Source organism: Melospiza melodia, unplaced genomic scaffold, assembly GCF_035770615.1.
Source record: "Melospiza melodia melodia isolate bMelMel2 unplaced genomic scaffold, bMelMel2.pri scaffold_28, whole genome shotgun sequence".
NCBI classification, from domain to species: domain Eukaryota; kingdom Metazoa; phylum Chordata; class Aves; order Passeriformes; family Passerellidae; genus Melospiza; species Melospiza melodia.
Window position 1 is genome coordinate 5,425,108 of NW_026948600.1, and position 26,099 is coordinate 5,451,206.

General features: G+C 49.8%; 1 protein-coding gene across 1 annotated transcript in view; it reads right to left on the minus strand.

The window, feature by feature from the left end:
* Nucleotides 1-6,179: 6,179 nt before the first annotated feature.
* Nucleotides 6,180-26,099, minus strand: part of LOC134433863 (olfactory receptor 14J1-like) — a gene marked incomplete at its 5' end in the record, with an annotated part of 51,869 nt that continues 31,949 nt past the window's right edge. The window contains one exon of the mRNA XM_063182564.1: nt 6,180-6,236. Coding sequence (XP_063038634.1) covers nt 6,180-6,236 — 57 coding nt within the window. The remainder of the gene's footprint in view (nt 6,237-26,099) is intronic.

Below are 26,099 nucleotides of genomic sequence, written 5' to 3' on the forward strand. Positions count from 1 at the left end.
CAGCTTGGACTGAAATCTCAGGGACACTTCTAAGTGTCCTTATAATGGCATTGGATTGAGGGAGATGCAGCTCCTTCCCTGGCTGCACTCACAGCATTGCCCAGTGCCGGGCACTGGGGACAGCGTCACCCTGAGCCAACTGTGCCCGCTGCCAGAGCCCCCAGTGCCGGGCAGCTGCTCCCAGCCCTGTGCTTTGCAGAGGGAACTGGGCCCGGGGCTGCAGAGCTGCCCCACGGCTCTGCTGCAGCTCTGCTTGCAAAGGAGGGGCTGCACGCCTTGGACCCCAGCCCTGAGGGCAGAGGCTGGGCTGGGGCACAGGAGGGAGGGGGCTTGTTCAGAGGGAGGGGCTGCACTGCAGGGGATCCTGTGGGCATCTCTAAACTCTCCCTGCCACAGCATTGCTGGGTTTTGTTTTCTCTCCTTGCCTGATCTTCTCTCTGCTTCCTGTAAATTTCCCTCCTGCAGGTGTTTCCCTGTGCCTGATCACTCCTTGCCAGCACTCACAGACCCCAAATCTCTGTGAACTTATTGATCACTAAAATTAACAGTTCAGATGTCTCAGAAATTTGTCAAAATACATAATCAAACTTTAATATTTATTTCTCCTCCCTACCGTTCTCCACTAGTAGGAAACTGAGTACAAAGTACTAGGAAATGTCCTTATTTTTGTCAAAATCTTTGTCTTGGAAATATTGTATGACTGATCAGAACCCCTCAGAATTTTAGACCTTCACGAGCATTTCACCTCCCCTGCACCAGAAATACCCAGAGTTGTACTCACAGAGTCTGTAGGCATTGGGATGTTCCAGCTTTAGGAGTTCACTGCAGGTGCTGCAGCTGCATTTTCCTGCAGCCAGAGGTTCCCGTGCCAAGGGCTGGCAGTGATTCTGCCCCAGGCACTTCTCAGCACCTCCCCAGCCTTGAATGATTGAAGATCTCTGGGCCTCTGTGCTGTGCCTGGGGTAGCTGCAGGCAGTGCCCTAGCCCTGCTGAGCTGGCAGCAGAGCTGCTCATCAAGAGAAATGTGCTTTTGAAGCTCTTCTTGGTTACCAGGAGCTGACTCTGTGCCAGGAGCCCAGCCCAGCTCAGCAGCACAGACAAAGCACAAGGACATTAATGAGCCTCTCAGGCTTTGTGCTCAGGCCCTGAACATCAGTCCCTGAGAGGGAGCTGAAGAAACCTCTCCAGAACTCCAAGTCAGAATCCAACTCCAAAGTTTCTTGGACTTTTAATGCGTCCCACTGAGGGACACGACTGAGAAAGTGTCCCCAGGCCCCAGGCAGAGCAGAGAACAGGAGGCAGTGATGACAGGTAGGGACAAGGAGAAGCCAAGTCTTGGTGCCCTGGGGCACAGCAGCAGGCTCTGTGCCACCAAGGGCTGTGAGGAGACACCTTGTCCTGAGGCCCTGGGGCATCCTGGCACAGCCACAGGCACGCTGGGCACTGTCAGCCCCTTGTCCTGCCCTCAGCATCCGCCCCTAGCCCACATCCCAGTGGCCTCAAGGATCTGCTGGAAGGAGTCCCTGGGGAGCCTTGCTCAGCAATGGCCCTGGGGGCTCCTTAATGCTCCCTACAGGGACTGCAGGTTTTTGAAAGGACTTTGGGTTTGGCTTTTGCCTTGGAATCTCTGAGATGTCTCTGCCATCCTGGCCTTCAATTATCTGCTGTACTTAGTCCCTGGAGAGGCTTTGTCAGTAACAACACTCAGTGGGACTCATTAATACTTCAAAGTACTTAAGTTATTTTAAGGTACTTGGTGTTTCCCTTTTGATAGAGACTCTGGGAGAGGTTTTGCAATCATGGCCCCAGTTCTCTGCTTTAATGAGTCCCTTGAGAGCTTTGCACTGACACTCAGTAGGGCTCATTAGCACTTTGAGATACTCAAGGTTTTTAAGGTACTTTATGGATTTAAGAATACTTTTAGGTACTTTCAAGGATTTTCCTTCCCACACTGAGTCTCTGAGAGGTTTTTGTGCCATCCTGGCCTCCAATTCTCTCCTCCAAGGAGTCCATGAGGATCCTGTGTTGGATATCTTCCTCCTTTTCTCTTGTACAACAAAGATGGAACTGAAAGAATTTTGTAAGACTTTCTAAAAGCATCCAAACAAACATGGGACAATTAACAACACAACAACAACCACTAAGAGAATTAGCAGTCTTCTTTTAGCTAGACATCATCCAACCCTTTAGTCCTCAGGATTGGAAGAGTTTATTGAACCAATCTTTGTTTTCCACTTGAAGCTTCTTCAACCCTTCCTTCATTAACGGAATGCTCTTGTGGATTACTAGCTGTGGATGGAGAGGTTCATGCAACACATGCCCTCAGAGTCTACACAGCCATGCGCATGTGCCCAGAGTTAAAACTCTATCGCTGTTCTTCAAGGTGGCATGTTTGATGGTCTCTATGTCTGAGAGCAGGCCACTCAATGTGAAGGAGATACCATTGGTTTGCTTACTTAACAGGCACCCAAGATGGTCTAATTGTCCTAAAGCTTTAGCTGCGGCCACCCAAGGTAGTCCAAATTGGGGGTGCTACCATCCAATACCTGGATTAAAGCTTTCAAAGCCATCTCTATGATATCATCCAATACTTCTCTGAGGATACCTGCTGCTTGATCATCTGGTAGGTTGTGTAGTCCTTCTCCAGCTAGATGGTTGATTATCAGTTCCGCCCTTGCCTCATTATTAGCATAATCTGCTATTAATTGATTTAGTAAACACTTCCATCCCCCTTCCCACAGGGTGTATCCTGTAGGTGACAACAACATGGTCATAATATATTTTAAATCATAAGAGTTTAAGATACGTGCTGTAAACATGGCCCTCATTATGCCGTTAAAACAAGGTTAAGTCCTTCTTCTGGTCTTTAGCTGCTTACACAGATCCCTGATATCCCTGTAAACCAATGGCTGATACCTGGGATTCTGCCCCTTTCTTTCATAACATACCAGGGCAATGAGAAATTTTAGAACATTTGCCAGCCTCCTTCATTAACTGCTTCTTTCCAGATCAATTCCCAGGGATCTTCTGTGGCTGAGGGGTGAGGTGGCTGTGAGGAGTCCAAACTGTGTTCTGGGGAGGAAGAATAACTTGGAGGAGAAACATTTGTATTAAAAATAGTGCGACTGTTGGGCTTAGTATCTTTGACCATGGGGTTACATTTTTGCCAGAGGGTGAGGCAAAGGGCACTGCCATTTTGTCAGGTGTTGGGGACGAAGGGACTTCATTTAGGATGGCAGACTTCTGGGTTGGAGTTCTGGAGGCATGGCCCAGGGTGGAGGTGAAATGTTTGACAGTGGGGCATGACTCGCAGTTGTGGTGGGGGAGTCTGGAGGCTCGTTCAGGGTGGAAGAGAAGGTTGTGGTATCAGGAAGTGGAGGAGCCAAGATGGAGCAAGGATGGTTGGGCTCTCGAGCCTCATTCAGGCTCCTTCCATCTTGAGTCTCCAGGGCATGATGCTCCAAGACCGCACAGCCATTGCAATCTTGGACCATGGAAAGTCTGAGATTGGCAGGTTTGAGGGGAGGTCCTGAGTTTGGAGTGACCAACGGATTGAGTTTTCAACACACTACTTGCTGGTCAAGGGTGGTGTGGAAGATGGGGAGCATGTGGGATACAATGGGGTCACTTTTGATCGAAAATTGTACAGTTTAACTCCCACTGAGTCCCAAAATTCAGTGGTATGGATTTCATCAGCAGAGGCATCTAGGAAATTTTTAATGATCCACCTCATGATTGATTTTAATTTGTTCTTTGAAAATATTATGTCCTGATCAGTGAGAATTAAAGCATCCATATATGCTCCTTTCTACTTTGGACATCTGGCTGCCCATTTTTCTCTTTCTCTGCCTTATGTGGAAGAGCGACCAGAACACTCCAAATCAATTATGGGAGGCGGGTGCATATTATAAAAACACAGTGGCAAAATGGGCAATAAATGTCCTGCATTTCCCCAAACCCACCTGCAATCCTATGCAGGTGAAACCGTCATTGTTCCTGCTGATCCTGGGCAAGGTTCCTTGAAGTAACGAATCCACCGGGCCTGGAACAGTCCAAAATTCTGGGGAGCACTGGCCTATCCATCAGCTAACCCCAGCTGACATGACTGACACAGGGAGCCCTGAATGTCATGGTCTCTGTTCAGGCACCAAATGTCCCAATAAGGGTGGCTGTGACAAACCTCTCTGGTTCCCTGACTTCAGGGCAAGGGTGGTGAAAATGAAAAGGAGTAGGATCAATGGAGTTGCTTAAAAGGAACTTAAATAACACAGGGTGAAAAACAATAGACATGGAGAAGTTGAGAACAGTACAAGGGGCAGAATCCTAAGACCCGAGACAAAGGAAAAGCAACAACATATAAACTTGGGGTTAGAACACTCTAGAACAATAAGCATATAGGAAAAGCAAGTAACCAGTAAGGGAGTAAAACTTGGACAAGTTAGTATAGCAACACTTAAGGCTTATGGGGGAACTCTCAAGCTCACCCTAAGTTAAACAAATGATTCTCAGGGCTTGAAACTCATGCCCAATTCTTTTGGGGTAAAATCTGGCTGAATCTGAGTTACCGCTGGGCTAACTACCGCACCGCTACTTTGCACTGGCCCCTTGGGACCAGGTGTCCAGGTTTAGAGCAAATTTGGGGAAGAATCCCCCAAAGGAGCTCCGGTGAGAAAAGCAGATCCAATCAGCCCCTCCCCCCAACTCGTCCAGGAGGAAAAAAAAAATACCTCCTTGGAGAAAGGTGGAAAAAACCTGTTTATTAAACAATAAAACCAAAACAATATCAAACAATGAGATCCCTTGCCACTCTAAAAGAGATGACAAGCTGAGAAAACCCCAGGTTGTAGCTCAGCTCACTCAGTCGCTGATCAGTCCCTCCGGTGCTGGAACTGTCGCAAGCCAGGCCCGGCCCAGTGGGCCACAGCTGCAGCTGCCAGTGTTCCCCTGGGTGTTCAGTCCAGAGCAGTTTCAAGAGGTCCAAAGAAAAAGGAAAAAAAAAAACGGTCCAGGGAACTTCTTTGCCTCAGCTAGCTAAAAACTAACTAAAAAGCAAAAGAAGAGCTCTCTGTCCTGCTGTCTGTCCACAGACAACACAGTCAGGAGCAGGAATGTGGAGGAGTGAGTGCAGTGTCTGAAAACAAACTGCGCACTTCTTCTCTCCCCCACTTCACTCTCTGGAACACTCTTAAAGGTACAAAACTTATTATTCAACATAAACAGAATGAGACGATTGGGGATAGAAGCATCATATAGTCAACCCAGGACATTCCACCCCTTATCCCCATATCGTCTGCTTACTGCTAACACTAATATAAATTCTAACTCCACAAGTACATACATGATACATCCATTTTACAGCTATACACAGACAATGGTAATAACGTTCAGGAAACAGTGATATTTATACAGGTTGTATCCAACAATCAGATCTCCCTGAGGTACACATCGTGTACTTCCATCTTTTTGCATTATCCACCATGTGCAACCTGGTCCCTGAGCAAAAACAACCCACTAATGGGTTTGTCTGTATTTGAGGCAGGATTAATCCAAACTGTCTTCCCTAATAAACCTCTGACATGTACGACTGGGTCTTTGTCTCCATCTACTCTCTGCAAAGGCTCAGATTGGGCAGGGCCCACTCGGTTAGTAGAGCCTCGGCTTTTACCTAACCAGGTGGCTTTTGCCAGATGCTGCTCCCAGTTCTTGAAAGATCGCCCACCTAATGCTTTCAATGTGGTGTTCAACAGTCCGTTGTACCTCTCCACTTTTCCTGCAGCTGGTGCATGGTAGGGGATATGGTACACCCACTCAATGCCATGTTCCCTAGACCAGGTGTTGATAAGGCTGTTCTTGAAATGAGTCCTGTTGTCTGACTCAATCCTCTCAGGGGTGCCATGTCTCCACAGAACTTGCTTTTCAAGGCCCAGGATGGTGTTCCAGGCTGTAGCATGAGACACAGGGTAGGTTTCCAACACATCCAGTGGTGGCTTCCACCATGGTCAGCACGTAGCGCTTTCCCTGGCGTGTCTGGGGCAGTGTGATGTAGTCAATCTGCCAGGCCTCCCCATACTTGTACTTGGACCACCGCCCACCGTACCACAGGGGCTTCACTCGCTTGGCCTGCTTGATGGCAGCACACGTCTCACAGTCATGGATAACCTGAGAAATACTGTCCATGGTTAGATCCACCCCTCGGTCTCGTCCCCACTTAAAGGTGGAATCGCTGCCTTGATGACCTGAGGCATGATGGGCCCATTGAGCTAGGAAAAACTCCCCCTTATGTTCCCAGTCTAGGTCTATATTTGGCACCTCTATCTTTGCAGCCTGGTCTACTTGCTCATTGTTTTGGTGCTCCTCATTGGCTCTACTCTTGGGGACGTGGGCATCTACATGGCGGACCTTCACAGGCAGTTTCCCTACCCTGATAGCGATGTCTTTCCACTCTTCAGCAGCCCAAATTGGTTTTCCTCTACGCTGCCAGTTAGCCTCTTTCCACCTTTCCAGCCATCCCCACAGAGCATTGGCTACCATCCATGAATCAGTGTAGAGGTAGAGCTTTGGCCACTTCTCTCTCTCAGCAATGTCCAGGGCCAGTTGAACAGCTTTGAGTTCAGCAAGTTGGCTTGATCCACCTTCTCCTTCAGTGGCCTCTGCCACCTGTCGTGTGGGGCTCCATACGGCTGCTTTCCACTTCCGGTTCATTCCCACAATGCTGCATGAACCATCAGTAAAGAGAGTGCATCGTGTATCTTCTGCTGGCGGTTGTATGGTGGAGCTTCTTCAGCCCATGTCACTTCTTGTTCCCCTTCATCAGAGAGACCAAAGTTTTCACCTTTCGGCCAGTTTGTAATTATTTCCAGAATCCCAGGACGATTCAGCTTTCCAATACGGGTGCGCTGCGTGATAACAGCAATCCATTTGCTCCAGCATGGTGCATAGAGGGAACCTTTGCTTTGAACATCTACCCCAATACTGGTAGTCGGGGTGCCAGGAGGAGTTGTGCTTCAGTGCCTATTACCTCTGAGGCAGCCTGGACTCCTTCATAGGCAGCCAGAATTTCTTTCTCTGTGGGAGTGTAGTTGGCTTCAGAGCCTCTGTAGCTACGACTCCAAAATCCCAGTGGTCGACCCCGAGTCTCCTCAGGCACCTTCTGCCAAAGGCTCCAGGACAAGCCATGGTTCCCAGCTGCAGAGTAGGGCACATTCTTCACCTCTGTTCCTGTCCTGACTGGGCCAAGGGCTACTGCATGAGCAATCTACTGCATGATCTGTGCAAAGGCTTGTTGCTGCTCTGGGCCCCACTGGAAAGTGCTCTTCTTACGGGTGACGAGGTAGAGAGGGCTCACAATCTGACTGTATTCGGGAATATGCATCCTCCAAAAACCTATGGCGCCTAGGAAAGCTTGTGTCCCCTTCTTATTGGTGGGTGGAGACATTGCTGTGTTCTTGTTGATGACATCGGTGGGAATCTGACGCCGTCCGTCTTGCCACTTCACTCCCAGAAACTGGATCTCTTGAGCAGGTCCCTTGACTGTGCTCTTCTTGATGGCGAAGCCAGCTTTTAGGAGAATCTGGATTTTTTTCTCCCCTTTCTCGAACACCTCTGCTGCTGTCTTCCCCCACACAATGATGTCATCAATATATTGCAGGTGTTCTGGAGCCTCACCCTTTTCCAGTGCAGCCTGGATCAGTCCATGGCAGATGGTGGGGCTGTGCTTCCACCCCTGGGGCAGTTGGTTCCAGGTGTACTGCACTCACCTCCAGGTGAAAGCAAACTGAGGCCTGCATTCTGCTGCCAGAGGAATGGAGAAAAATGCATTGGCAATGTCTATAGTGGCGTACCACTTTGCTGCCGTGGACTCCAGCTCGTACTGGAGTTCCAGCATGTCCGGTACAGCAGCGCGCAGGGGTGGGGTCACTTCATTCAATGCACGGTAGTCCACTGTCAATCTCCATTCTCCTTCAGATTTTCGCACAGGCCAAATGGGGCTGTTGAAGGGTGAGTGGGTCTTGCTGACCACCCCTTGGCTCTCCAACTCTCGGATCATCTTATGGATGGGGATCACAACATCTCGAGTGGTCCTATACTGCCGTTGATGCACTATGGCAATTGGCACTCGTTGCTCTTCTTCTGTCAGGCATCCTACTGCAGATGGATTCTCAGACAAACCAGGCAAGGTGTTCAATTGCTGGATGCCCTCTGTCTCTACATCAGCTATTCCAAATGCCCATCTGCATCCTTTTGGGTCTTTGAAGTACCCACTCCAAAGGTAGTCTATGCCCAAAATACATGGGGCCTCTGGGCCAGTCACAATAGGATGCTTCTTCCACTTATTTCCCATTAGGCTCATATCAGCTTCCACCAAAGTGAAATCCTGGGATCCCCCTGTCACACCAGCAATAGAAACAGACTCTGTCACCACATGTCTTGATGGGATTAATGTGCATTGCGCACCAGTATCGACCAAAGCTTTGTACTCTTGTGGTTCCGATGTGCCAGGCCAACGAATCCACACAGACCAGAAAACACGGTTTTCCCCAGCCTCTACCTGGCTAGAGGCAGGGCCCCTCTAAGCCTGGTTATCCTTCTTTCCCTGGGCGTATGTTTTGGATGTTCCTTCTAGGGGATCGGACATGTCATCATCATCATACCTGGCCGTTCGGCTACGGGCAACTGGAGCTGCTTTCCTCCTGGTGGCTTCCTTCAATTCACGTACCCATCATGCCAGAACAGCAGTAGGTTTCCTATCCCACCTTCTCATGTTTTCCCCACAATCACGCAGGTAAAAACACAGCTCAGCTCGTGGGGTGTACCTTCGCTCACCATCTGGGAAACGTCTGCCTTGGAGACCAGAACCTCGGATCTGTACTGCTGAAATTTGGAGAAGGTCTTCTTTAATCTCCTCTCTAAGCTTCTTATGGTTCTCCTCTATCTTATCCTCTAAGTTCTGCAGACGTGTTTCTACCGCTGCGATTCTGGCATGTGTCGGGCCATGTACAGCATCTGCATATGCTCGGAGCTTCCTTGCCATGTCAAGCACAGTCTCATCCCTCTCATCCCTCTTCATGATGGCTAAGGCAGAAGCATATTCATATGGCCCAAGTCGTACGAGTTTTCGCCACATCACAGACGTGCATGGTACTAAGTCTGAGTTCCTAGTTGTTACATCATCTGAGAAGATAATCTCTGCCATGGCCATTTCTCTCAGGTGTTGGATCCCTTGCTCTATTGTCTTCCACTGAGTTTGCTGCATATAGAGATCGTCTGCACACAGGTATCTTTCTGCTACACTTCTTAGGACCCGTTCCCAGAGGCTGTGAGGGTTAGCCCCCCTCATCATTCCTTGGTCTATGACAGGATCCTGTGACAGGGATCCCAAATGCCTGGCTTCAGTGCCATCCAGAATTGTAGCCTTGCCTGCAGCATCCCAGAGACGGACCAGCCAACTAATTATGGATTCATCAGACTTCGAATGTAGTCCTTCTGTAGGCCACGAAGGTCCTTCAGGGAAAAGGACTCATCTGATCTTGCACCTGCTGCTTTGACTCCTGATTTTATGTCAGGAGGCACTGAGGTTCCTTCTCCTTCATCATCATCATCATCCCCTGGTCGATTGGTCTTGTCCGTGCATTTCCCACTTCTAGTGCTGGTAGCAACAGCCATGGGTTTAGATGCTGGCTTCGAGCCTGGGCTGTTAGCTGCAGCCTGAGTCACCGGGACAGTTGCTGATTTATCTCCCTGCCCCCCTGCCTCTGTCTGCTGCCTGACAGTATCTAGCAGTGTGCGATAAGCATAGGCCAGGGCCCAGCTCACTGCAATGACCTTCCTCTCCTTAGGCTCATCCTGGTACTTCTCTTTCAGATATTTCCACACCTCATCTGGGTTCTGAATTTGTTCATGGGGAAAATCCCAGACTATAGGGTCAGAGAATTCCTTCAGGATTTGGCCCATATTCTCCCATTTCCCACACCACTTAGGATTTTTCACACCGGGGTTTACTCCTGAGTCAGGGGTCTCATCAGCCCATCTAGAAATCTCAGCCCTCATTCTAGAGAAGCAGCAGGCTGTATAGAGGAAGGTTACCAGATTGAATACCAGAAAGATGGTTTCTTTAACATTGAGGGGAAACTGAACATCCATCATTCGTGATGCAACTGATTCATAGGAGAAGGAGGAAAGCAGAGGCTGAAAAACCTCATTCCAAACTGCTCCTCCTGCAACAAACTGGATGCATAACCATAGCCATGAACCATTCATACCTGGAGCAGACCCTAGCATGTTTATAAACTTCTTGCACATCATTGCCACCAAGCCCAGCAGGATAGCTACTCTGGTCACTGCCCCTCTGCTGTAAAAACTACTTATTAGGGACAATACAAAAGCTATTTCTGGATAAGAAAATAAACCTAGGGACTAGAGAGGTAATAAAATCTCAAAAAACCCTAGGGACCAGAAATGCATGCAAACCTTCACCCCAATAGACATTATGAATTCAAAAAGCATGGCTATTAGCTGATTTAAACGAACACAGAGTAATAGCAACAAAAATGCAGTCAAAACAGGGTTTTTCCACTCTCTCGAGCCCCCAAGATGGACGCCAATATTTGTCCTGGTTTAGGACAAATTTGTTAAAGAATCTGCAAAGGAGGGCCCCTCCAGAAAGCAAACCCACACGGCTCTTCCCCCAGCTGGTTTGGGAAGAATTCGTCGGAGAGAGGTAGAAAGAACCTGTTTATTGACAGGCACAGCACCCCCCAGCACACAAAATGAACAATACCAGATGACAACACTCTGAGAAAGATGACAAAATCAGAAAGTCTCTTTTGGGGGTGGTTGCTCTGTTCTCAGTCCCTCTGGCGCTGGGGCAGCTGCTGCAGCCAAACGGTGCCAACCCTTGGTGTTCCCAGGCTCCAGTCCGGAGCAGGTTCGAGATGGTCGAAGAAAAGGAGAAGAGAAAGAGTCCAGGAAGGAATTTGGACTGTTTAGCTAGAGCTAGCTAATAAGCAGAGGCCAAACCAGAGCAGAAGTGAGAGCAGAAAGAGAGCAAGAAAAGCAGCAAGCCGAAAGCAAGAAGCAAAAAACAGCCCTATGTACTGCCCGTCTCTGTGTCCCTGATAAGAGAAACCAAAAAAAAACTTCCACTCTTCAGAGCTGGTCTTAAAGGCACAGAACAGATGAATGGGGATGAATAAGCATCATAATGTCACCCCAGGACAAGCTGTCACAAGGTGACAGGACAAGGACGGACAAAGAGAAAAATGATTCTCACATTTGACAAAGGCCCCCAGCCTGTGAAAGAGCAAAGGAGGAAGATGAAGGCAGTGAGAGGGACAGAGCACTCCCCTGACATGGGTGCAAGTGTGACATTGTCCCCTGTGTGTGTGGCCTTCCCAGGGTGGGGGTTTACACCTGAGCCAGTTTGGGTAAGGGGGTGGTGTTCACCCCCTGAGCGGGGATTACCCCACTGTTTCAGGCTGAAACGTAAGATGTAACCAAATGCATGTTTTCAATCCCCATCTTCATCAACTGTTATAAACAGGTGGGGCAGTGTTCTTTATCTCTTCCATGACTCACCCCTGATAACGCCCTCCAAGGGAGATATCTTCTGTGAATGGGCCATTGAATGTCACTGCAGGACTGATAACATTCCATCATCCCATTGTGGGAGGCTCCCCCCAGGGGGAGGATCCAAGCATTCCTACCTGGATATAAGCTGAGGCTTGAAGCACCAGGAGCACCTTGCCTACTGGATTCCCAGAGGACAAGAGCTCCATAACCACCACTGGACCTTGAGAGAAAGACCAGACCCTTCTGCAGGATCACTGCTTTGACAGAATCACCTTGATCACTCCAACAGGACTGCAGCCACCATTTAATGGGACTGCTGCCACCACCCTGACCAACAGGGTGTCAGGTTATATCCTGACTCTGTCAGTTTAAGGAAGTGTTTCTGTATCATTGTCTTGATCTAAATTTTTTTATTAAATTGTAATTCTGGTTTAGACCCTCCCCAGGTTTGCCTTACAACTAGTACAAAAAACAGTGTGTTCATCCCTTGTTTTCCTCCCTAAACAGGATTTCCCATCCCCAAACCTTTGCCAGATGGAGGAGGAGGATGCGAGGAACAGGAAGGAGCCCTGAGATACCCAGGCAGGTGAGGAGGAATTCAGTGCCCCTTTCCGTCGCTCTTCTGCTCCATCTCCCAGCCCAGCACGGCCCCCAGCTGCAGGACAACCCTGCTGCCAATGCCGTCCTCCCAGGGATGCACTGGGGGAATCTCCTTCCCCTTCCCTCTGGCACGGAGGCAAATCCCATTGTCTCCTTGTCCTTCCTCCCCCAGACAAGGAACTGGGGGTGGAGACTAGGCAGGACAAATCCCCATGGCAGAACCTCAAGGAAGAGGCCATTTTGAGTGACTCCAGGGAACCGGAATCCAACAGGGAAGAAAAGCCAAAGAGATCCTGCATGAGGGTGGGCTCCAAACCCAGCACAGGATGCTCTTAGGAGGAAAGACCCACCCTGAGCCAGGAAGGTGGAGAGATCTTCAGCCAGAGCTCAAAGCTGGTGGTCCATGAGCAGCTTCATCATGGGGAGAAGCCCCACAAGTGCTTGGAGTGTGGGAAGACCTTCAGGCAGAGCAGCACCCTGATCAGCCACCAGATGATCCACACCAGAGGATGGCCCTATGAGTGTGGGGAATGTGGGAAGGCCTTCAGCTACCGATCCATTCTCGTCATCCATCAACCCATCCACACCAGGAACAAGACCTATGAATGTCCCAAGTGTCAGAAGAGGTTTCCAACCAGCTCCAATATCCTCCTGCACCAGGGGATTCACACCGAGCAGAGGCCCTTCCACTGCCCCGACTGCAGGATGGGCTTCAAGCAGAAATCCCACCTTGTCAGACACTGGCGCATCCACACTGGGGAGAGGCCCTATGAGTGTCGGGAATGTGGGATGAGCTTTAGACAGAGCTCCAACCTTATCTACCACCAGCGGACCCACAGCAGGGAACGTCCCTAAGAGTGTGGGTAATGTTGGTAGAGCTTCAGGCAGAAGTCCCACTTGATCTGCCAACTAAGCATCTACACTGGGGAGAAGCCCTACCAGTGTCCCCAGTGTGGGAAGAGCTTCTCCATGAGCTCTCACTTGACCAGACACCTATGGACGCACCGGTAAGGGAAGCCCTGCAAATGCCCCAATTGCAGGAAGAGCTTTGTGCACCGCTCCAGCTCCATCCCCCATGGGAGGATCCACGTCAGGCAGAGCCCTGGTGACCTACATTCCCTGTGATTTGCACTGGGAGGACACCTGGCTGGTTATCCTTTTGGTTTGGCCCCTGGCCAAATTTTCTTCTTATTTTTCTTTATCACTTAAAAACACCTGAAATAGGACTAAAATGAAAGATATTGATCAAAGACATCTTAAGTTCCATCAGTTAACAGTTACTTGAGCAGGAATTTATTGTTTTGGGGCATATTCTGGAAGATTTCTGGGTTCTTGGGGAATTTCAGGAAGTGTTCTCCATATCTGTGCACTCCAAAAGTCAAGATGGATTGATCTGTCACCTCAAAACGACTGAGTCCTACTGAAAACACCACAATCTTACCCCAAAGGACTCAATCCAACTTCAAATTGCCTTGTTCCCACCTCAAAAAAACTCTGTCCCATGCTAAAATTACTCAGTTCCATAGCCTCCAGGATGAGATGGGGTTGGAAGGAGATTGGGAGAAGTGGCATACAAATTTGAGGGTGTGGGATCAGGAGTGTAGGTCTGGGTGTGTGTGATCTATTTTGATAGTAAATAAAACTTCCAGAATTATTGATTTCTGTCCCATTCCTTTTCCATCAATTCCGGTTTGTTTTTCAGAATGCCACCTTCTCAGCTGATTGTGTTTGTGCACTCCTTTCTCTCTTGCCTTTCTTTCCATGCTCTGTTTCTCCCTCAGTGTCTTCCTTGACCAAGGGCAGCTCCCACAAAAGACCCTGTCCTGAGTTAATTTCCAATCCATGAGCTACAACAACCATGGATGAAGTTATGAAGGCTGGCAGTGAAATATCACTGTAGGATCTTACTCCACTTGGCTTTCAGCCCTTTCTTGAGAGCTTTGTCTTCAAAGGCAGGAAAATCTTTTCCTGGCTGGGAACTGGAATTCCAGCCCCTGGCAGTGTGTGCCGTGGATCCTGTGCATTCTTAGGCTCCCAGGGTGTTGCTCCTGCTGTGCCTCCCAAGGAGCTGTGCAGAGCCAGGGCACAAGGTCCAGCAGCTCTGTTGGTTCTGCAGTGCCACAACAGCCCCTGGTTCCATGAGTTTCCCTACTGCCAAATGCGGTTCCTTGGTTCCCATGGATGTGTCACCATGGATATTTGGTGTCATGAAGTTCTTCAGTGTCACAATGGCCTCCCTCGCTCCATGACCTTCTGCAGTGTCACAATGGACTCCTTGGATGGGCAGTGTCACCATGGACCATTGGCTCCATGCAGCCCCGCTGGGTCCCCATGGACTCCTTGGTTCCAGGAGGTTCTGGGGGTGTCTCCATGGTCTCCTTGGATCCACAATGTCACAATGGACCACTGGATCCACGTGGCCCTGCCGTGTCACCATGGCCCCTTGGTTCCATGGGACTCGAGTGTCACAATTGACTCCTTGCTTCCACATGACCCCCTCACTACAAAAAAAGGGCCTCTTCGTTCCTTGAGGAACACAAAAGTTTTGTAGAAACAAGGAAAAATCCTGCTTAATACACCTGGAAATATTTGCTTGCATTCAAGAGAGATGTTAACGGTGAGGATGGCACCAGCAGCTTCTATCTGCAACAGAGATCCAGGGAAAGGACAGGGACAGAGAATTCAGCTGGGAGACTCAGAGAATTCTGCTCCCAGAGATCGTTTCTTCTCACACTGTCCCTTGGAGAAAGGTGACACCATTCCAGGCAGCCTGGACTGAGCAGGTGGTTCCTGAGTGGGGTTTGTTGTTTAGGAAACCTGCTCAGGCTTTTCCATTCTTTCCTTCCCAAAAGGAAAACTTCTCCTGGGCCTGTGTGGAGGTAGAGCCCTGAGGAGAGCAGGTGGGACATGGTGCAATGGGCTGGGACATGGAGCCGCAGAGCTTAGGGACAAGGTTCTGCTGCAGGGCACAGGGATGCCAGTGCCAGGTGGGCCATGTCAGACATGGTGAGGCTGGGGGTGAGGAGCAGCTTGTCCAAACAGGGTCAGCCCTCAAGGGGCTCATTCTTCTCTGTGCCCAGACCTCCTAAGGAGACATTCAGCATCAAGATCACCTGGGGAATGCTTCTCTCAGCTCTTCTCTGATCTGGAAAATAATAAATACGCACTTGATTAAAGAAAAGAAGTATGTGGTGCATTTTGAAATCTTCCTCCTTAGCAGAACTCCAATCTGACTCCAATCAGCTGCACAAACCCTGGAGACGGAAGGAAGGAAGGAAGGAAGGAAGGAAGGAAGGAAGGAAGGAAGGAAGGAAGGAAGGAAGGAAGGAAGGAAGGAAGGAAGGAAGGAAGGAAGGAAGGAAGGAAGGAAGGAAGGAAGGAAGGAAGGAAGGAAGGAAGGAAGGAAGGAAGGAAGGAAGGAAGGAAGGAAGGAAGGAAGGAAGGAAGGAAGGAAGGAAGGAAGGAAGGAAGGAAGGAAGGAAGGAAGGAAGGAAAGAAGGAAAAAGAAGGAAAAAGAAGGAAAAAGAAGGAAAAAGAAGGAAAAAGAAGGAAAAAGAAGGAAAAAGAAGGAAAAAGAAGGAAAAAGAAGGAAAAAGAAGGAAAAGAAAGAAGGAAAAGAAGGAAAAGAAGGAAAAGAAGGAAAAGAAGGAAAAGAACTCGTGAGGGCTTTCTGTATTTTGATGATCGCCACAGTGGATTTGGGGCTGAGTCCAGGACCCTCAGGCACTGAGAGAAGGCTGAAGAAGCTGCTCAAGGAGTCAGAAGCAAAACTTCAAGTGCCTTGGAGCATCGCTGGGCCCCACTGAGGGCAGGGAGTGCCAAAGGCTCCCCAGGGACTGCTGAGAGCAGATCCTTGAGGCCAGGATTGCAGGCAACCAAAGGCTCTGAGCAGGGAACTGCAATGCTGAGCAAGACCTGGGCTGGCTGGGGAAAGCAGAAAGGCCAAGCCCTGAGCCCAGCCTGGGCCAGCAGGGCCTGTCCCTCACGAGTGGCTCGGGGCTGTTTGTGGGGCAGGGGGATGTGAGGGGCAGCAAGGACGAATGTCATAAAACTGTGTGACACTGCAGATCCTTATGGAACCAAGGGACAAGTGGGACACTGTGGGAAGTTGTGGAACCAAGGGGATCATTGTGGCACTGTTGGGGCCCGTGGAACCAAGGGGCCAGTGTGACACTGTGGGGCCTATTGGGAACAAGAGGACATTGTGACTCTACAGGGCTGGAACACCCCAGAACAGTGAAATGCTGGGGGTAACCAAAGGTTCCTTGACTTGTGTTTGGTGCACAGGAGAAACACCAACCAGATATTGTCAACATGGGCAGATGCAAAGAATATTCTTGGTGGGAAGGGACCCACAAGAATCATCAAGTCCACCTCTTTAGTGAATGGCCCACACAGGGATTGAACCCACAGCCTCGGTGATACCAGCACCATGCAAAAACCAGCTGAACTAAGATGTCCAAATGACACAAAATTTTACTGGCAAAATATCGACAGTCAAGGAACTTGGGCAAAGGCTTTATTACAACATCCACTTCAACATAAAACTCTTATCAAAGCATTAACTTCATTAACTTAGCCCATTTAACCTAAAGACCTTCAACCCTTAAGATGTTTAGTTACCCAAAATGTTCCAGGTAAGTAGGATTAGAAGGAGAACAAATAGAGAACATCAGAAAGACAGAAGATCCATAGAAAGACACACACATAGGTAGCAACTACTCAGATTCCAGCTACACCAACAGAAGAACCCCAGGAGAAACTGGGATGCAGGCCAGGGGCTGGCCTCATGCTCTGGCTTTTAACCCTGCGGGCCTTCATGGGCCCGTCCCTGGGGTGGGACTGCCAGTTGCTTGTCCAATCAGATTTAGGGTAGGCACCGGCTGGTAGTGTGTGATTGATTGACAGCTCAGCCAATCACAGTGGGGTTGGCACAGCATCTGCTATGTGATTGACAGCTCTGCCTGGTCAGGGCTGTGGGTGGGGTTCTGTCCCACCACAAACCAAGGCCTGACCCAGCCCTGGCCCCACATGGGTGTTCCGAGCATCTGAAGGTGTCTCGGGACATTGATCTCATCCAGCCTCTGACAGCGACCACGGTGGCACTACGGAACCTCATGGGTCAGTTTTGACAATGCAGGTCCAAGGACACCATGGTGACACTAGAGAACCTCAAAGAATCAAGGGTACTGTTGTGCAACTCAGGGGGCCCTGTGGAAGGAAGGGTCAATAATGAAACTGTGGGACCAATATATAAAACAAACCATTGTGACACAGCGGGGCTACATGGAGACAATGGACCCTTGTGAGTCTGTTGGGGCTCATGAAACAAAGAAGCCATTGTGAAATTGCGAGACCTCATGGAATAATGAGACCATTGTGACAGTATGGGGCTCCATGAAATCAAAGGAACATGGAACAAGTCTGACTGGTTTGGCCTCCTGGAGGCTGTCTGACAGGTCCCACTGAATTTGACATGTCATGGGCCACTTCCCATCTGACTGCGAAGCACTGGGGCTCTGTGCTTTCCTTCCTGTGGGAAAGAACTGCCTTTCTTGTCTAGGCGCCTTCACCAAAATTGGGATTCCATGTCTAAAATTCTCTATATCCAAGGGTTACTCCCAGACAAAATCTGCCCATACAGTCAAACCTGGCTAGACTTGGCCTCTGGTGACTGCCTCTCATCTGCCCCTTCACCACTGGGACTCACTTGTTTCCTTCCTATGGAGATTGTTGATTGTTGTGACACTGTGGAGGATTGTGGAACCAATGGGCAATGGTGACACTGCAGGCCCTTGTGGACCCTGTTCCACTGTAGGAACTCGTGGAACCAAGGGGAACATTTTGATCCTGCAGGGTACCATGGATCCAGGGGGCCACTGTGACACTGTGGGGCCTTGTGGAACCAAGGGCATAATTGTGGCTCTGTTGAGCTGCATGGTCCCAACGGGCCAGTGTGAAGCCATGAGGCTTTGTAGAACCAAAAGACAATTGTAGCATTTTAGGGCCTCATGGAGTCAAAGGGCCATTGTTATCCTGCAGGGCACCATGGAAGGAAGGGGCCATTGTGACACTTTGGGAACTCGTGGAACCAAGGGAATCAATGTTGCACTACTGGGCCCCAATGGAACCAAGGGGCCATTGGCACAGCGAGCCTTCGTGGAACCAATAGACCATTAAGATACTGGTCACTATATTGTTGCTTCGCCTTTATCTCAGGTCTTTGAATCCCAACCCTTGTTCTGTGCTTGACTTCTCCATGTAATTGTTTTTCACCCTGTTACTAAAGTTCTTTTTGGGCAACTCCATTGATCCTGCTTGTAGGATCATTGGGGGCTAGGACGGTTGGGACAGACAAAGACAAGAGATATCTGAAGCCAGGTCTTGGAACTTGTGGTTTATTGCAAAGGGTGTGGGTGCTGCCAGGGGCCTTGTTTGAAGCTGCCAGCTACAGCTCGGAGCAGGCCCGAAAGAGGAGCTCGAAAGAGACACCCAAAGTGGATGCCCAAAAGAGGAGGGGACTTCCCATTACTATACAATAAATCTTCCGTGCTGCATATTCTAATTTTCACTAACCAATCTAGTACAAGATACAAATCTTATAGCATTTATATACAGCCTATAAGAATGATTACATTACCATACTGTGCTACATTTTAAACCCTAAAAACTACTCTTTGGACTCCTTCTGCCAAGCTAGTAGGGTCTGCTCTGACCCTTGGACCTGTCTGCAAGCAGAGGGTATTGTTTCATCAAAGGAAGATTACTTTTAGTGGGCCATACCATTCTTTTCCAGTTGTTCAGTAACTAAGGCTTGGTGTCTCAAAGCTTGATTTCATTTTAATCTCACTTATAGTTTCCATATTCTCAAAATCTTTTGCCAGGCAATCATATTTATAAGACTTTCCTGTCTCATCTTCCCCAGCATCTGCTTCTTTTCATTTTCACCACCCTTGCCCTGAAGCTGGGGAACCAGAAAGGTTTGTCACACCCACACTCATTGCAACCTTTGCCGCCCAAACAGAGACCATGACATTTAGTCTCATCAGAGTGGTTAGCTGATGCATAGACCAGTGCTCCCCAGGATTTTGGATTGTGTCAGGCTGGCAGATTCATCATTGTTTTGAGGGATCTTGGCCAGGATCCCCAGGGACAACGACAGTTTCAGCTGTGTAGGATTGCAGGTGGGTTTAGGGAAACGCAGGACAATTATTGCCCATTTTGCCACCCTGTTTATACAATATGCACCCAAGTCCCATTATTGATTTGGGGTGTTCCAGTGGCTGTTCCACCTAAGGTGGAGAAAGAGAAAAATGGGCAGCCGAATCTCCAAAGTAGAAAGGTGCATATATGGATGCTCTAAGTTAATTCTCACTGATCATGACCAAATATCTTCAAAGAACAAATAAAAATCAATTGTGAAGTGGATCATTAAAAATTTTCCAGATGCCCCTGAGCCTGACTGTCCTCCCTCCATCTTGGCTCCTCCACTTGCTGCTACCACAACCTTCTCTTCCGCCCCGAACAAACCTCCAGACTCCACCCCCAGAACTGCAGGTCACGCCCCCACTTTCAATCATTCCACCTTCAGCGTGGGCCATGCCTCCAGAATGCCAGCCCAGGGGTATGCCATCGTAAATCAAGACCCTTCCTCCCCAACACCTGACAAAAAGGCAGTGCCCTTTGCCTCACCCTCCGGCAAAAATATAACCCCATGGTCACAGATACTAAGCCCAACTGTCATACTATTTCTAATCCAAATGTTTCTCCTCCAAGTTATTCTTCCTCCTTAAAAAAGAGGTTTTTTTAAGGAATAAGAGCCACCAGAGCCACCTTGCCCCTCAACCCCAGAAGATCCCTAGGAAAGGATCCAGAAAGAAGCAGTAAAGGAAGGAGACTGGCAAATAGTCTCAAAACTCCTCGTTGCCCTGGTATGTTATGAAAGAAGGGGGCAGAATCCCAGGTATCAGCCATTGGTTTACGGGGAAGTCAAGGATCGGTGTAGGGCAGCTAAAGACCATAGGAAGGACTTACCTTGTTTTAATGGACTAATGAGGACCATGTTTACAGCACATGTCTCAACCACCTATGATTTAAAATGTATTAAGACCATGTTGTTGTCTCCTACAGAATACACCCTGTGGGAAGGGGGATGGAAGTGTTTACTAAATCAATTAATAGCAGACTATGCTAATAATGAGGCAAGGGCGGAATTGACAATCAATCATCCAGCTGGAGAAGGACAACACAGCCTACCAGATGATCAAGCAGCAGGTGTCCTGAAAGAAGTATTGGATGATATCAAAGAGATGGCTTTGAAAGCTTTAATCCAGGTATTGGATGGTAGCATCCCCAATGTGGACTGCCTTGGGTGGCTGCAGTTAAAGCTTTAGGACAATCAGACCATCTTGGGTGCCTGTTAAGTAAGCAAAGCAATGCTACCTCCTTCACATTGAGTGGGCTGCTCTCAGACATAGAGACCATCAAACATGCCACCTTGAAGAACAGCGATAGAGTTTTTACTCTGTGCACATAAGCATGGCTGTGTAGACTCTGAGGGCATGTGTTGCATGAACCTCTCCATCCACAGCGAGTCAATCCACAAGAGCATTCAGGTACTGAAGGAACTATTCAAGAAGCTTCAAGTGGAAAACAAAGATTGGTTCAATAAACTCTTCCAATCCTGAGGACTAAAGGGTTGGATGATGTCTAGCTAAAACAGGACTATTCATTCTCTTAGTGGTTGTTGTTGTGTTGTTAATTGTCCCATGTTGGTTTGGATGGTTTTAGAAAGTATTACAAAATTCTTTCAGTTCCATCTTTGTTGTACAAGAGAAAAGGGGGAAGATACCCAACACAGGATCCTCATGGACTCCTTGGACGAGAGAATTGGAGGCCAGGATGGCACAAAAACCTCTCAGAGACTCAGTGTCGGAAGAAAAATCCATAAAAGTACCTAAAATATCCTTAAATCCATAAAGTACCTTAAAAACCTTGAGTATCTCAAAGTGCTAATGAGCCCTACTGAGTGTCAGTGCAAAGCTCTCAAGGGACTCGTTAAACCAGATAATTGGGGCCATGATTGTAAAACCTCTCACACAGTGTGCATCAAAAGGGAAACACCAAGTACCTTAAAATAACTGAAGTACCTTGAAGTACTAATGCGTCCCACTGAGTGTTGTTACTGACAAAGCCTCTCCAGGGACTAAGAACAGCAGATAATTGGAGGCCAGGATGGCAGAGACATCTCAGAGATTCAAGGCAAAAGCCAAACCCAAAGTCCTTTCAAAAACCTGCAGTACCTGCAGGGAGCATTCAGGAGCCCCCAGGGCCATTCCTGAGCACAGCTCCCCAGGGACTCCTTCCAGCAGATCCTTGAGGCCACTGGGATGTGGGCTAGGGGGGATGCTGAGGGCAGGACAAGGGGCTGACAGCGCCCAGCCTGGCTGGGGCTGTGCCAGGAGGCCCCAGGGCCTCCGGACAAGGTGTCTCTTCCCAGGCCTTGGTGGCATAGACCCTGCTGTGCCCCAGGGCACCAAGACTTGACTTCTCTTTGTTCCCACCTGTCATCACTACCTCCAGTTCTCTGCTCTGCCAGGGGCCTGTGGACACTTTCTCAGTTATGTCCCTCAGTGGGACCCATTAAATATCAAAGAAACTTTGGAGTTGGATTCTAACTTGGAGTTCTGGAGAGGTTTCTTCAGCTCCCTCTCAGGGACTGATGTTCAGGGCCTGAGCACAAAGCCTGAGAGGCTCATTAATGTCCTGGTGCTGTGTCTGTGCTGCTGAGCTGGGCTGGGCTCCTGGCACAGAGGCAGCTCCTGGTAACCAAGAGGAGCTTCAAAAGCACATTTCTCTTGATGAGCAGCTCTTCTGCCAGCCCAGCAGGGCTGGGACACTGCCTGCAGCCACCCCGGGCACAGCACAGAGGCACAGAGAGCTTAAATCAGTCAGGGCTGGGAAGGTGTTGAGAAGTGCCTGGGGAAGAATCACTGCCAGTCGTTGACACAGGAACCTCTGGCTGCAGGAAAATGCAGCTGCAGCACCTGCAGTGAATTCCTAAAGCTGGAACATCCCGCTGCCTACAGACTCTGTGAGTACAACTCTGGGTATTTCTGGTGCAGGGGAGGTGAAATGCTCGTGAAGGTCTAAAATGCTGAGGGGTTCTGATCAGTCATACAATATTTCCAAGATAATTATTTTGGCAAAAAAAAAGGACATTTCCTAATACTTTGTACTCAGTTTCCTACTAGTGGAGAATGGCAGGGAGGAGAGATAAATATTAAAGTTTGATTATGAATTTTGACAAATTCCTGAGACATCTGAACTGTTAATTTTAGTGATCAATAAGTTCACAGAGATTTGGGGTCTGTGAGTGCTGGCAAGGAGTGATCAGGCACAGGGAAACACCTGCAGGAGGGAAATCTCCAGGAAGCAGAGGGAAGATCAGGCAAGGAGAGAAAACAAAACCCAGAGATGCTGTGGCAAGGAGAGTATAGAGATGTGCACAGGATCCCCTGCAGTGCCGCCCCTCCCTCTGAACAAGCCCCCTCCCTCCTGTGCCCCAGCCCAGCCTCTGCCCTCAGGGCCGGGGCTCCAAGGCGTGCAGCCCCTCCTGTGCAGGCAGAGCTGCAGCAGAGCTGTGGGGCAGCTCTGCAGCCCCGGGCCCAGTTCCCTCTGCAGAGCACAGGGCTGGGAGCAGCTGCCCAGCACTGGGGGCTCTGGCAGGGGGCACAGCTGGCTCAGGGTGACGCTGTCCCCAGTGCCCGGCACTGGGCAATGCTGTGAGTGCAGCCAGGGAAGGAGTTGCATGTCCCTTGATCCAATGCCATCATAAGGACACTTGGTAGTGTCCCTGAGATTTCAGTCCAAGCTGGGAGCTCCAATCCAGGGTGCAAACCTGTCCTGGAGCATCTCTGAGTTATGAGATTGATGGGGAAAGGCAGAGGTGTTGTGACAGAAAATGCTGCTGGGTTGGTGAAATGACCAAAGTGAGTCCTTGGCTTCAAATGTGGAACTGGGCTGTGGTGGATGCATCTGCTCCCAGCAGTAGGTGGTGGCATTTTAAGGGAAGCATAAGAAGGTAGTCACCTTCCACCTGAGAAAGTTTAAAGCCCAAGGAAACTCTGAACAGGTCAGAATGACAGACCATCTCTCCTCAGTCTGCATTCATCACCTTGACCCAGGGTGCTCACTCTGTTCTCCCTGAGGGCCTCAGACATGCTTATGGTTTGATATCCAAAACTACCAGCAGAGACACGGGGGGAGCTTATAAAGAAAACCTCAGAACTCTTAAAAATTACAGACCCTGTCTGTGTGTTACAGAGGAGGATGTATGGGAAATGGCTTTGATTTTGTTTACAGGTACCTCCCCTAAGTCTTTACTGTCCTTTCTCCATGAACAGGTCCCCATGTGCAGCCCCAGCAAATGTCCAACAGCAGCTCCATCAGGCATTTCCTCCTGCTGGCATTGGCAGACACGCGGCAGCTGCAGCTCCTGCACTTCTGCCTCTTGCTGGGCATCTCCCTGGCTGCCCTCCTGGGCAACGGCCTCATCATCAGCGCCGTAGCCTGCGGACACCTGCACACGCCCATGTTCTTCTTCCTGCTCAACCTGGCCCTCACTGACATGGGCTCCACCTACACCACTGTCCCCAAAGCCATGCACAATTCCCTCTGGGACACCAGGGACATCTCCTACACAGGATGTGCTGCTCAGCTCTTTTTCTTAATGTTCTTCATTGGAGCAGAGTTTTATCTGCTCACCGTCATGTGCTACGACCGCTAACTGTCCATCTGCAAACCCCTGCACTACGGGACCCTCCTGGGCAGCAGAGCTTGTGCCCACATGGCAGCAGCTGCCTGGGCCAGTGCATTTCTCTATTCGCTGCTGCACACAGCCAATACATTTTCCCAGCCCCTATGCCATGGCAATGCCCTGGGCCAGTTCTTCTATGAAATCCCACATATCCTCAAGCTCTCCTGCTCCAAATCCCAACTCAGGGAAGTGGGACTTCTTGCTGTCAGTGCCTGTTTGGTATTTGGCTGTTTTGCATTCATTGTTTTCTCCTATGCGCAGATCTTCAGGGCTGTGCTAATCGATCCCCTCTGAGCAGGGACGCCACAAAGCCTTTTCCACCTGCCTCCCTCACCTGGGTGTGCTATCCGTGTTTATTAGCACAGACACATTTGCCTATTTGAAGCCTCGCAACATTTCCTCCCCATCCCTGGATCTGGCCCTGTCAGTTCTGTACTCAGTTGTGCCTCCAGCCCTGAACCCCCTCATCTACAGCCTGAGGAACCAGGAGCTCAAGGCTGCAGTGTGGAGACTGATGACTGCATGCTTTCAGAAACATTAAACTGCTGGGCAATATCTGCATATAACTTGTAATCAAAGTCATCTATGCTACTTCTTTTTTGCTTAAGTGTGGAGGTTCTTTTCCTTTGTTTTATGTTTAAACATAGTCCAGAAAAAATGTCATTGTTTCTGCCATTTCCCTTTTTTTTTTTTTCTCTCCAACTTGCCTGTGGCCACAGACTGTGTCAATGAGGGTCTGCACTCTGGGTGACTTTAAAGTAAATAAAGGTACTCCCAGCCAAGTTTTCTGCAGAGATGGCTTTTGTTGCCTTCTGTGGAGCTGCAGCAGCAATGTCTGTGCGCAGAGCTGGGGCAGATCAGTGCTGGCCCAGCAGCTGTGCCCAGCAGCAGCAGCACTTGGTGTTGCCAGTGATGCTGCCGTGGCCCTGCCCCGCTGCCCTGGTGGCCCTGGTGTTGCTGCAGGGCCTGAGTGCTCTTGGGGCCGGGCACAGCCCTGGGGGTGACAGTGCCGGGGCTGCAGCAGGGACAGGCCATGGGCACTGCTGGGGCAGCGCTGACGCCTCAGGCCAGGGCCTGGGGGCTCCAGGCTCCTTGCCCAGGCTCTCTCAAGAACCCACCCAGGCCAATGCTGAGCACAGAAAAGCCCCGTGAGCAGCCCCAGGCTGGCCGTGGGCAGGCTGGGGGCAAACAGCATGGCTGGGGCTCTACAAGGGCCCTGGGGCAGATGGGAAGGAGCAGCAGAGCAGGGGCTGATCCATCCTCAGTGCGCTGGACAACCCAGGGCACTGTTCCAGAGCGTCCTGATGGAGCTGCCAACAACATCCCCCTCTGCAGCCCTGGCCTCTCCCCCAGCTCACACAGGTGCCCCATCCTTGCAGGCACAGACATGGCAGCACTGGCTCAGCAGCCCCTGTTTGCATTGCACACAGCAGGGGGAGCACCCGCATGCTGTTGGTGTGGGGACATGAACCTGAGGGAGCACAAATGCCATCAGCCCCTGGGGCCAGCAAGGACTGGCGGACACCAGGGAAACCACTCAGGTTTGTAGTGGGCTCTGCAGTCAGCCAGAAAGTTTGTTCCCATCAGCTGGGAGTTTCCTGTCCCACTGCAGACGCTGTTGCTCAGAGACAGCGCTGCCTGGCAGCCACCCCCAAACGGCCCTGAGCATTTCCTTTTCTTCACCTTTGCTTTCTTTACTCTTCCTGATACTCATTTCTTCTAATTCCCAGGGGACCCAGAAATCGACACAGCACTCAAGGTGCTGCCCAAGCAGTGCCTAGCATAGGGGAAGAATCACTGCCCTGCTCCTGCTGGCCACACCATTCCTGATGCAGGCCAGGAGCCATTGGCCTTCTTGCCCACCTGGGCACTCTGCTGGCTCATGTCCAGCCTGCTGTCCATCAGTCCCTGCAGGTCCCTTTCTGCCTGGCTGCTGTCCTGTCACTCTGTCCCCAGCCTGTATTGCTGCAGGGGTTGTTGTGGCCAAAGTGCAGGACTCGGCACTTGGAGTTGTTAAACCTCACCTTGTTGGATTTGGGCCCTGGATCCAGCCTATCCAGGGCCCTGTGTAGAGCCTTCCTACCTCCATCCTCCATCAGATCCAAACTCAAAC